Here is a 12,446-nt window from a genome sequence, read left to right as displayed (position 1 = left end):
GTGTCTTATTAAGAATTTCTTAGCAGGTAGACGCCTGGGTGGCTCAGTCGTTAAGCGTCTGCCTTTGGCTCGGGTCATGATCCCAGGCTCCTGGGATCGAGTCCCACATCGGGCTCCCTGCTCAGTGAGGAACCTGCTTCTCCCTCTCCCTCTGCTGCTCCCCCTGCTTGTGCTCCCTCTCTCTGACAAATAAATAAAAATCTAAAAAAAAAAAAAAAGAATTTCTTAGCAGGGCGCCTGGCTGGCTCAGTCAGTAGAGCATGTGACTCTTGATCTCAGGGTTGTAAATTTGAGCCCCACGTTGGGTGTAGATTACTTAAAAATAGAATCTTTAAAAAAAAAAAATTCCCCAGCAATAGAAGACTCACGAGTCTTCCTTCGGCAGGAAGGCTTTCAGGAACACCACAACCCAGACTCAGATGGTCTGTGGAAGGTGTGGTAACAACACAGGACTGAGCAGTACTGCTGACACTCTGAGTAACCCCAAAATGGTATGTAAATAATCTCAAAGCATTCTTCCTTCTCTAGCAGAGCAGAAAGCCGGTAACCTAACAGCTCTGAGAAGCAGCCCGACAGGACTGTCTGCTAAAGATCAAATATGACTGAGCTCAAAGAAGTCACCATTTTCTGGGAAGCTGTTTTAAACTGGGATCAAAGTCCTCAACCATCCCACAAAGCCAGGCATACTGCTCTGGGGAACTTAGCTGGGTGGAATGCTTTATCCCGGCTTTGAAAAAACAAAACACACACTTGCTTGTTAAAATAAAAAGAATGTGGGGCACCTGAGTGGCTCAGTTGGTTGTGTCTCCCTTCGGCTCAGGTCATGATTCCGGAGTCCTGGGGTCAAGCCCCACATCGGGCTCCCTGCTCGGCAGAGAGCCTGCTTCTCTCTCTGCCTCTGCCCACCCCTCGTTCTCTCTCATCATGCTCTCTCTCAAACAGATAAATAAATTCTTTAAAAATATAAAATAAAATAAAAGGAATGTTGATTTTATCTATTTGACTAATCACACAACTAACAAAAATCACACAGAGAGAGGACCAGTGGAAAATGTACTGGGTTTCGGGGCTGGTGAAATGTTTAGAGCTCCTTGAGCAGCGACATACTCGGCTTTCATGCGCCCAGCTGCGAATGCCGCCCTCCACATGTGGCCCTGCAGCTGTTTCAGCGCCGTGGTCTTCCGGTCCAGAGACATCTGCCAGCACACGTTATCCACCACGGCCTGGATCATCTGCTGCAGGTCATCTCCTCCATTCCCAGATGAGGCAGGGATGGGAACAGCCCCATCCAGGTGGGCATCCTCTTCAGCCTTTAAGTCATAAACAACATGAAGTTTGTTTCTTACTTATTCTAATTTTAAAAAAGATCACTTAAAATGAGACCCGAAAACCCAGCGGACCAACTTTTCTCCAACTATCACTGGCACCCAGCACTGTTACAAATTCAAGTATCTTACACTTTGGTGCTGATATGAATGATTCCTAAAGGAAAGTGGATTATAATTAATAAATTCGCATCACCTTTCATATATTGCTAAAGCTGAAATTTAAATGGAGAGACACGGTGTACATGAGAGAGACAGCATATAATGATAAACTGATATAGTAGGACCCAGTGTGTTGATTCACTTACAGGGATCAACAAACCAGGACTTCAGTTAAATCTGATAATTTTCTCGGCGCTATAATGAACCGAGGAAGAAACAAAGAAAATGTCAACAAAATCTGTTAATGCCTGGAATTCAATAAAAACAAGCTAGCAAAAAAAAAAAAAAAAAAAAAAAAAACCCAAGCTAGCAAAGCAATGCCTGGGGTTGGTTCTTTTTCAGTATCTTGCAGTTTTCCTCATCTTGCCCACCAAAACCTAACAGCTACCTAAAACAATGACTCTGTGATGATGCATATGTCCAATTTCTAAAGACCAATGATATACAAACTATAGTGGGGGAATATGTAATTTCAATAAGAGTTGAGACAACAGAAAGCTAAGGGAGGGGAGTGTTTCAGACTAACCCAGAGTTATCTAGAACATTTAACAAACCCAAATACCCCATGGCCCAAAGGCTATATTTCCGATCCCAACTCCCAACCAAAAAACATTTCTAGAGCATTCCACATCGTCCAATGTAGAAAACAAACTAGAAAATAACTGTCATAGAGTTCACCCTGCACAGTGTGTAAGATCTTTGCCACTGAAGCAATTTGAAGAAGAAAACAAATAGTTCTACAGCACAGAATGTGGAAGGAAAACCGGACCGTAAACCGGGCAGAGAACAGAGCAGAGTAGCACAGGAGACAAAGATGGGCCTAGTGTGAGCGGGGTGCAAGGTCTACAGGGCTGTGTGGAGGTGAGGCCCCAGGAGCGCTGTGCAGGGGGCAGGAGAGACAAGAGAATCACTGGAAGACATTAATGAAAAATGTGGCGAGATGGCACCAAAATCTCTTGCACACTACCCAGAAAAAGCTTACTTTTAAAAATACATGACGGGACACCTGGGTGGCTCAGTTGTTAAGCGTCTGCCTTTGGCTCAGGTCATGACCCCAGTGTACTGGGATTGAGCCAGCATCAGGCTCCCTGCTCAGTGAAGTGTCTGCTTCTCCCTCCCCCACTCCCCCCTGAGTGTGTTCCCTCTCTCGCTGTCTCTCTCAATGTCAAATAAATAAATAAAATCTTAAAAAAATAATAATAAACTTAAAAAAATAAGAAAAAATACATGACATTTTTATGCAATCGAAACAGCTCCAGCAAGAGGCAACTGTAGAGACAATAAACTGCCATGATCTGGCCATTTAATTATGTTCTGTGAATTCCTAAGCAAGTCACCGCAAAGTCCAAGCACCGTGAATCCAGAGCGCTTATTTTGCAGTACGTTCAGAGCATATCTGTCTCCGGGCATCCTCAATTCTCAGACACTTGGGAGTGTGGAAGCAATGGAAGAGCAATGTCCCAACCTGTTTCCTCAAAAGACTGACGTCCTGCTGGCACTCCTCTTCTTCCCAATGTGTCTGAAGATACTCTTTAACATTTTCTCTGATGTAAGGAAATAAAATGTCCTGGATAAACAAGTTAAAAAACAAACAAACAAGAATTAGCTTGTCATTTGCCTGAGATCAAGTTCTTCAACAATCTTACCTCTGTGAACTGTAGCAAGTAAGCCAATGAAACCTACATGGAAAATATGAAAATTTCTGTTGTGGCTACAGAAACAAAGACCAAGAAACAAATGAACTAGGTCAAGAGTCAGCCAACTATGGCCCATGGGCCAAAGCCAGATTGACATCTCCTGTTTTTGTAAATGAAGATTTTTTGTTTTTGTTTTTTAAGTAAGCTCTACACCCAATGTGGGGCTTGAACTCACCACCCGGAGATCAAGAGTCACACGCTCTACCAACTGAGCCAGCCAGGTGCTCCCTGTAAATGAAGTTTTACTGGAAATGGCCACACTCATTTGATTATAGCGTCAGAGGCTACTTTTGGGCCACAATGGCAGAGTATTTGTAACCAAAATCATATGGTCTACAAAGTCTAAACATCTGTTCGGCTCTTTACAGAGAGTCTGCTGACTCCTAAACCAGATTGCTAGACCAAGGTCCGTGAGGGCAGGGATCAAGTATATCTTGCTCACAGCTGTATCGCTGATACACACACAGTACTTGGGACTTGTACACAACTCAAATATCGGCTGAAAGAGTGGTGTCCATGCATGACAAATGCTTAAAAAAATTTTTTGATGGGGCGCCTGGGTGGCTCAGTCGTTAAGCGTCTGCCTTCGGCTCAGGTCGTGATCCCAGGGTCCTGGGATTGAGCCTCACATCGGGCTTCCTGCTCCGCGGGGAAGCCTGCTTCTCCCTCTGTCTGCTGCTCCCCCTACTTGTGTTCCCTCTCTCACTATGTCTCTCTCTGTCAAACAAATAAATAAAATCTTTAAAAAAAAAAAAAAGAAAAAAATTTTTTTGATCACCGTGATTCTTTCTTGGTAATCAGACTCCCCATAGAACACCCTATAAGACAGTGATGGGCAAGACAATTCAAAGATAAATACCCTGTCAATAATCCATACATTGGCAAGGTGATTTCTCTTAGGTCAAAATTTGTATTTACTTACAATTGAGCATATGTATCTTTTCAAATCAAATGTGGCACATTCAATAATTTTTTTAGCATTTACTAGTGGGGCATGCAAAAGGGAATTGAAAAGACAAAATATATCAGAGTTCCTTTCTCAATAAGCTTAAGAATTTAGTGGGGAGACAGGAGGCTGGCAGGCAAACCAAGACTTGCAACATGGTGCAAGGGGTGAGACAAGCAGAGTTGGAGCAGAATGCTGTACAAATCCAGAGAGTGACGACCCTGCAACAGTCTCAGCAATTACCTGTCTAAAAAAGCCAGAAAATGAATATATGCTAGGAGCGTAGACCCCAAGTATACAACTCAGAGGTGGTCTTATATCTTAAGGAAAATTCTACAATCAAGTTGAACTCAAGAAGTCTGTTTATTTAAACTCATTCACTCATTTATTTATTCAAATATTTACTGAACGCCCTTTGTAATTTCCAGTTAGAAGGTAAAGAAGTCACGGGGATATAAAGTACAGCATAGGGAATACAGTCAAGAACACTGTAATAACTTCGTATGGTTATGGATGGTAATTAAGCTTATTGTGGCGATCATTTCCTAATGTATATAAATGTCCAATAACTATGCTGCACACCTGCAACTAATATAATACTGTGTGTCAACTGTATTTCAACAAAAAAAGATAGATCAATAAATAGTAGGGCTGAAGCATTTACCTCTCCTCGTAACACATTATCCAAGTTTCACCTGCCCTAGTAAAAATAAAGAAGTCATTCAATTTTGCTTGTTCTCATGTGGCATTCCGGTAAGTAATGGATCATTCAGCAGACTCAAAAGCCATACAGTGTAATCAAGCAAACTGTTCAGCGTACTTGACAGAACAGCCTTGTTCGAGCTCAATAAAAACTCATTCCTGATCTCAAAGAAAGAAAATGAAGAGCTGAGACTGACAGCTTGCTTTCTGTGCAAGATTCCTTTTACCATACTGCTATACTTCTGCTTTCCTTTAAAGACTAGGTCTTCCCATCGTGCCCCTCCTTGTCCTTCCTTCCATCTACCCACCCCCCCCACTCACACACTGTGGTAGACGGCAAGCTGGCCTCCCCACTCAAGAAGGCTGTTGGAGAAGACAGAGAAAACCTGAAGGTTTTGTGCACACACATCCAGTCCTCCCCTAGACATGTACCATAGACAAACTCTAATACATGTGCACAAAGAGGAAAGTAAAAAAAATGTTTATTGCAATACTGCAATACTACTAAAATACTATATTTTACAACAAAATCAATGGAAGCAACCTAGATCTTCATCAGCTAGAGAACAAGCTCGGGTATATTCCTTCATACTCTAAAACAATATACAGCAGTTAGGGGCGCCTGGGTGGCTCAGTCTTTAAGTGTCTGCCTTCGGCTCAGGCCATGATCCCAGGGTCCTGGGATCGAGCCCCGCATCGGGCTCCCTGCTCAGCGAGGAGCCTGCTTCTCCCTCTCCCACTCCCCCTGCTTGTGTTCCTGCTCTCGCTATCTCTCTCTCTCTGACAAATAAATAAAATCTTTAAAAAATAAAAAAATAAAATATATAGTTAAAAATCAGTGCACTTAAATTATAAACATGAATATAAACGCTAACATATAAATAAAACTCTAACACAAAATGAGAGGTACTCAAGAGTCTCAGTTATATCCGTAATGTTTTATTTCTTTAAGATCTGAGACAAAATAGTATAAAATCTAATAAGCTTTGTGGGAGGTGCATGGTAATTATCTTAATCCTTATTCTTCCTTATTTAAAATGTTTGACAATTAAAAAACAAGTCAACTTTGATCCCTCATCCTCTACCTGCTTCTTTCCCCTTGGCCGTCCTCCTCTAATGTCCCATCTCCATTATCCCCCAATTCTCAAACTGGAAACATTCCTGGGGGAAAACTGTTGGTAGATTCAGGGCCTCCCAATAACTGAAAAGCTGAAGTACTCAAAACGTATAAAAACGGATGCTGTGCTATACTACTTCGTGCTTCACAAAGCCCAATTTCCTAATCCAGCTTTACTGGTCCCAAGAACAATTTATGAAGAGCCTGTGAATCCCAGGAGCCCAAGTCCTGCACTTCTGTGGGAGAAGAAATGACTCTGGGCAGTATGCCAGGCCGGGGTCCTACCTCTGCCTTTTACTGCTATGTTCAACTTACCCTCTCTGAGCCTCGGTTTTCTCATCTGCTAAATGGGAATGATAATACCGAGCAAGGTCATTGTAGTAATTAGAGATAGATAGATAAATAGACAGATAGATAAACAGATAGATAGATAGATAGATAGATAGATAGATAGATAGATAGGACCTAAACCTTATCACTTATATTCTCCAGCACAGAAAACATTTAAACGGGGCAAGGATCACCTTTGACCCAAATTTAGTGACAAATAGCAGAGAAGTTCCCAGAGGATAAATCACAAGCACAATGAACTCACATTCAACTTTTACTGAGGACCTACTGAGTGCCAGATACTTCTGATAACAGAGTTATGAACCACAGCCTCTCTCCTCAGAGGACTCACAGAAATAAAAGCTGCAAGGTTTCAAACAACTTTGAACTTTTAAGAAAAGCTTTAAAAGTTAGAGATTACTTCAGAATTCCTGATCATCTAATTTGCCCCTTTCCTCTAGCCATAAAACTCCCCTGCACACCGAGTAAACACACAAGCTAGGCCACGAAGGCAGAACTTAGTATATAACATGTGGACTATCAAGACTACCTGGGGTAGACATATTAGCAGACTTCTATTTTAGTGCAGTGTTATTGCATCATATAAAGGTACATGGGGCAAATAACTAAATTATGAAGATTTTATCCTATCCTTTCAACACACTTTTTGAGTAACCTATTTTATAAAATAAATGAAATGCCTTCAAGTTGCTTATTTTTTAAAAAGCCAGTAATTATATGAATTACATGTGTTACGATATCATATAAGAATGCTCTAAAAAAAGAGTTGGTAAAGCTAGTGCTTATTGCCCAACACTGCCCACTGAACATTTTCAGGCTTTAAAAGTAATTCCAGAAATAAGTGTGATGACAAATGTTTTAATTTCAGTCATAATCCATTTATGGGTAATTTCAGAATACTATAGTATGAAAAAAATGCTGCAATAAACCCAGGGTTCTATAAACATGTGAAATATGTTTAGTCCACCAGGCACCTAAGGGGCTGTTACGGTTTAGTAGTACACATAACAAAAGGCCATAGAACTAAATAAGAGTATTTGTCTTTCAGGGGACTATGATTAAGTTCCACTATAACTGCTGGAGGGGATACTATGCAAGCAGCAATTTATATTACTGCATGCAACTCAATGGTAGCTTTCTGAAAGAACTCCATTAAGTCTCCTTAAGGGTCACAACATTTCTGAACATCTAATTAAACAAGTTGCCTCATTAATGTTTAGAAGTCCAAATATGGATTTGCTTTATGGTCAAGTGGTTGTTTTAATAAAAAGGTCACAGAATCAATAAAAATTAAATAGTCGCTATAATGTTTACTCAAGTCTCCTTTGAGGAAAATGGATAATAAAAAGGTAATGGGTAATACTTAGAGTATAGCTATTTAAAGGAACTATTTTAAAAGACTTCCAATGAACCACACAGTACAACAAATGATTTAAAGTATTTGAGAACTTAAAACTTTTTCAGCCGGGGATGCCTGGCTGGCTCAGTCGGTAGAGCATGCGACCCTTAATCTCAGGGTTGTGAGTTCAAGCCCCACATTGGGCATGGAACCTACTTAAAAATAAGGAGTGCCTGGGTGGCTCAATCGGTTAAGCATCTGCCTTTGGCTCAGGTCATGATCCCAGGGTCCTGGGATCGAGCCCCACGTCGGGCTCCCTGCTCAGCGGGGAGTCTGCTTCTCTGTCTCGGCTGCTCCCCCTGCTTATGCTCTCACTCTCACTCTCTGGCAAATAAATAAAATCTTTAAAAATAAAATAAAATTTTTTTTAAATAAAAATAAATTTTTTTCAGCCAGAAAATTAAACAACACAAAGGCAATACTGGTGGACTACTATTTTTCTATTAATCTCAGAAGATAAAAAGCAAAGGAAAATTAAGTGAGTTGATGGGTCTTAGAAACAAATCACATTCTCGGGGTACCTGGGTGGCTCAGTCGGTTAAGCAGCTGCCTTCAGCTCAGGTCATGATCCTAGGGTCCTGGGATTGAGCCCCACATCGGGCTCCCTGCTCAGCGGGGAGCCTGCTTCTCCCTCTCCCTCTGCCTGCCACTCTGCCTACTTGTGCTCTCTCTCTGTCAAGTAAATAAAATCTTAAAAAAAGAAAGAAAGAAAGAAATCACATTATCTAAATAAGAAAACAGGTTTCAAATATACAGCCTGATTCCATTCTGGGGAATATCTAATGCATAAAACAAAATCAAGGGGAACATGGCCATTTACAAAGGTTTTTTGTTTTTTTGCTTACCTATTTTCTGCAATGACAGTGTATAATGTCTTTTTTAATTGAGATATAATTGACATATATTAGTTTTAGATGTATAACATAGTGATTTGATAGATGCATATAATATTGTGGAATGAGGGGCGCTTGGGTGGCTCAGGTAGTTAAGCGTCTACCTTCGGCTCAGGTCATAATCTTAGGGTCCTGGGATCAAGCACAACGTCGGGCTCCCTGCTTAGCAGGAGCCTGCTTCTCCCTCTCCTCCCCATTTGTGCTCTCTCTTGCTATCTCTGTCACTGTCTCTCTCTCAAATAAATAAAATCTTTAAAAAAATATATTATGGAATGATCACCATAATAAGCCTAGTTAACATCCATCACCACACAAATATTTTCTTGTGATGAGAACTTTTAAGATCTACTTTCTTAGCAACTTTCAAATATTCAATAAAATAACTATAGTCACCATGCTGTACATTACATCCCAGAACTTACTTATTTTATAACTGGAAGTTTGTCCCTGCTTGAACACTTCCAATGATGGGAATGTACTACTTCATGGGAGTGATCCCTGCCATCTGTTAGACAGCTTCAGCAGTTGTGGGATTAAAATTGCTCCTTAAATATCCTTCCTGAAGACCATACTAGGAACTACCAAAAGTTCGGTGCTCTCACTGCTACATGGGCCACAGAGGCTCAGAGATTATAATTTTGGTGTCCCTCTCTTCAGTGGGGTAAGCAAGGACGTAACCATTCCCCTCTGAAAGCAGAAGCCTTTAGGAATGAACATTAGATTTCATCATCTACATTCAAAATGAATTAATAAATGCATTACCAGATAAGAAAAAAGTGTCTTCTAAATCCCATTAAGGTTATTAAACTAATTAAAGAAAGATAAACAATAATCTAATTAATTGCAATGAATCATATCACACAAGGAAAGGTTATCGTTCCTTTGAAAGGAAACGGAAAGGGGCCAGTAGTTGTGATAAGGTTTTAAAAAGAGGCATGGGGGTGCCTGGGTGGCTCAGCTGGTTAAGGACTGCCTTCGGCTCAGGTCATGATCCCAGGGTCCTGGGATCGAGCCCCGCATCGGGCTCCCTGCTCAGTGGGAAGCCTGCTTCCCTCTCCCACTTCCCCTGCCTGTGTTCCTTCTCTCGCTCTCTCTCTGTCAATTAAATAAGTAAATAAAATCTTTAAAAAAAAAATTAAAAAGAGGCACAGGGACAGAATACCAGTATCTCTGGAGTTTCAGAAAAGGAAACCTGATTGGCCTGAAGTCCTAGCCCCTAGCAGTGGAAGGGAAAGGGAAGGAATTGACAATTTTTTTTTTAATTTTTTTAGAGAGCGGGGAAGGAGGGGCAGAGAGAGGGGGAAAGAATATATATATATATATATTTTTAAAGATTTTACTTATTTATTTGACAAAGAGACACAGCAAGAGAGGGAACACAAGCAGCAGGCAGAGGGAGAGGGAGAGGGAGAGGGAGAAGCAGGCCTCCCGCTGAGCAGGGAGCCCGATGGAGGGCTAGATCCCAGGACTCTGGGATCATGACCTGAGCCAAAGGCAGACGCCCAACGACTGAGCCACCCAGGCGCCCCCGGGGAGGAAAGAATCTTAAGTAGGCTCCATGCCCAGCTTGGAGCCCGACGCAGGGCTCGACCTCATAACCCTGAAATCATGACCTGAGCTGAGATCAAGAGTCAGAGGCTTAACTGACTAAACCACCCAGGTGCCCTGATAATTACCTTTCTGAATCCACCTGCCATCCCTGCAAGGTAATCCCTCTAAACACATGAAGAAGCTGAGGTTCTAAAAGGTTTCATTGCTGGTACAAAGTAAAGGCAGGACTCAAATCCAGGCCTATCAAATCCCAATGCCTAAGCCTATCCAGCTCTGTAGATGGATGACTTTGGGGAGCACTACTCATTGGGATCACCCAAGGCCCTGGATCCTGATAGTCCCTACAGAAATTTCTAATAAAGCTTTGGTTTCTCAAGTACATTTGCACTAAGAAAATGAGAGATTTCGGTTCACCTTGCAGTTCTGTAACATTTCTAATAAATAGTAATAATACAAGTAGTTGTAATAATAGTGGGGGTAACTGCCAAGATTTACTGAGCCCTTACTATTCCAGGCACATCTCTATCTATAGTCAATCTTTAGTGACTTCATCTAATCTCAAGATTTTAAATACCATCTATTGCTGATGATCCTCAAATCCATAGCTTTAGCATGGACCTTCTCCCTCAACTACCAAGCACTCCAAATTTATGCAATGAATTGATTAATGAATGGTCTTAATGATCTCATTTCAATTCTCATAATAACCTTATGAAACAAGTGCTATTATTCCATCTTACATAAGCACATAAAGGTTAAGTACAAATTAATAGATTATGGTACCAGTTTATCAATCAGTTTTTTTTTTGTTTTTTTTAGTTTGAAGAGCCAGATCCCAGGGCTTCATCATCCTGCTTCAGGGATCTAATGAGTTTAAATGAACCTACAATGACTTAGACCCACACCCAGTCCAGGAGTCAGCCAGCCTCTTGGAGCATACCGGTGAACTGCTGAACACTGGCCTGACTGTGGCTCTTCTCCGAAGTCCCACCCAGGACCCACTGCCGTGATTACTAGTGTCCAAACTACGTGTCTTAGTCTCTCTTTACTCAGGGAAGGGTGTCAGCGCCACACTTTTTATACTTAAGAAAAGGAACTTGTTAGAAAGTCGCATAACGAATCATTGAAAACAAAATCAAGTTAATGAACCCCTCATGTACATATCCAGAGGACAAAGAACCCTTTTTGGTATCAAAAACTTCTGTCTTTGGAAAGAAATCTGTGTTTCTGAAATGGAGTCCCTTGCGAAGAGGGCCCCATGAGGGCCTCTGAGGTCAGGGCTACTGACTATCCAAACATTCTTTAGAGGGGTGATGGAGAACCAGGTACAACAGGCTCACAGGGGGTTGGCTTCTCCCCTGACTCCTACCTCCACCAAAACGAATTTTGAAAACTAAAAGAGTTAATAAATACGAAAATCAAAAGTATTACATAAAAATAAGCTTTTACTATAAAAAGAATGCCTTTTTTTCCTTTAGTGAAGGGGAAACACGGGGGTAAGTTGTAAGAATGGAAAATTTTAAGAATCATCAGACAAGGAAGGACTTCACAGAGCTAAATACAGGATGTCCTTAAAAAGTTTATCTCAGCAGGGGCGCCTGGGTGGCTCAGTCATTAAGCGTCTGCCTTTGGCTCAGGTCATGATCCCAGTGTCCTGGGATCGAGCCCCACATCGGGCTCCCTGCTCTGTGGGAAGCCTGCTTCTCCCTCTCCGACTCCCCCTGCTTGTGTTCCTGCTCTATCTCTCTGTCAAATAAATAAATAAAATATTAAAAAAAAAAAGTTTGAGCAAAAACAAAACAAAAACAAAAAAACAACAAAAAACAAGCTTATCTGAGCAAGACAGAGGCCTACCTACATTTAAAAAAGTGAGGGTTACATATTACAATTGGTGCCTTTTGGGGAGTAGACTGGACTACATTTCTTTTAATAATCTCAATTACTGCATGCATAGGAAAAAATCAGAAGGAATATTCACCAAATTCTTAATGGTCATCTCTGGGTGGCAGGAGCAAAAGAAGACATTTACTCTCTATATTATATTCTTCTGTAATGTTTGCAATTTATAACAAGCATGAATTATTTTAAGGAAAAATCTGGAGGAAAAAAACACTTTCCTCTATCCACAAAATAACAGATACAAGTTTCCATAGCATGATATATTTAGCTTTTTAACTTGTGAATAAAATTTCTATCTTTCATGATTTTTTTTTTTTAAGTAAACTCTACCCCCAACATGGGGCTCAAACTCACAACCCCGAGATCAAGAGTTGCATGCTCTTCCAACTGAGCCAGCCAAGGTA

General features: G+C 41.1%; 1 protein-coding gene across 6 annotated transcripts in view; it reads right to left on the bottom strand.

Moving 5' to 3' along the window:
* Nucleotides 1-12,446, bottom strand: part of ENOPH1 (enolase-phosphatase 1) — a 39,955-nt gene that overhangs the window by 10,088 nt on the left and 17,421 nt on the right. For 4 of the 6 annotated variants that reach the window (XM_073891863.1, XM_073891862.1, XM_025887123.2 and 1 more), the window contains exons 2-3: nucleotides 2,953-3,054; nucleotides 1,108-1,310 (exon numbers count right to left, since the gene is read on the bottom strand). In XM_073891863.1, coding sequence (XP_073747964.1) covers nucleotides 1,108-1,232 — 125 coding nt within the window. In that variant the 5' untranslated portion in view covers nucleotides 1,233-1,310; nucleotides 2,953-3,054. Of the gene's footprint in view, nucleotides 1-1,107; nucleotides 1,311-2,840; nucleotides 3,055-12,446 lie in introns of all 6 variants that reach the window. The other 2 variants (XM_073891861.1, XM_073891859.1) reach the window with 1 other exon arrangement.

Source organism: Callorhinus ursinus, unplaced genomic scaffold, assembly GCF_003265705.2.
Source record: "Callorhinus ursinus isolate GAN/ISIS: 27379988/994484 unplaced genomic scaffold, GSC_fseal_2.0 scaffold4, whole genome shotgun sequence".
In the NCBI taxonomy this organism is placed as follows: Eukaryota; Metazoa; Chordata; class Mammalia; order Carnivora; family Otariidae; genus Callorhinus; species Callorhinus ursinus.
This window is presented reverse-complemented; position numbering and strand designations above follow the sequence as displayed.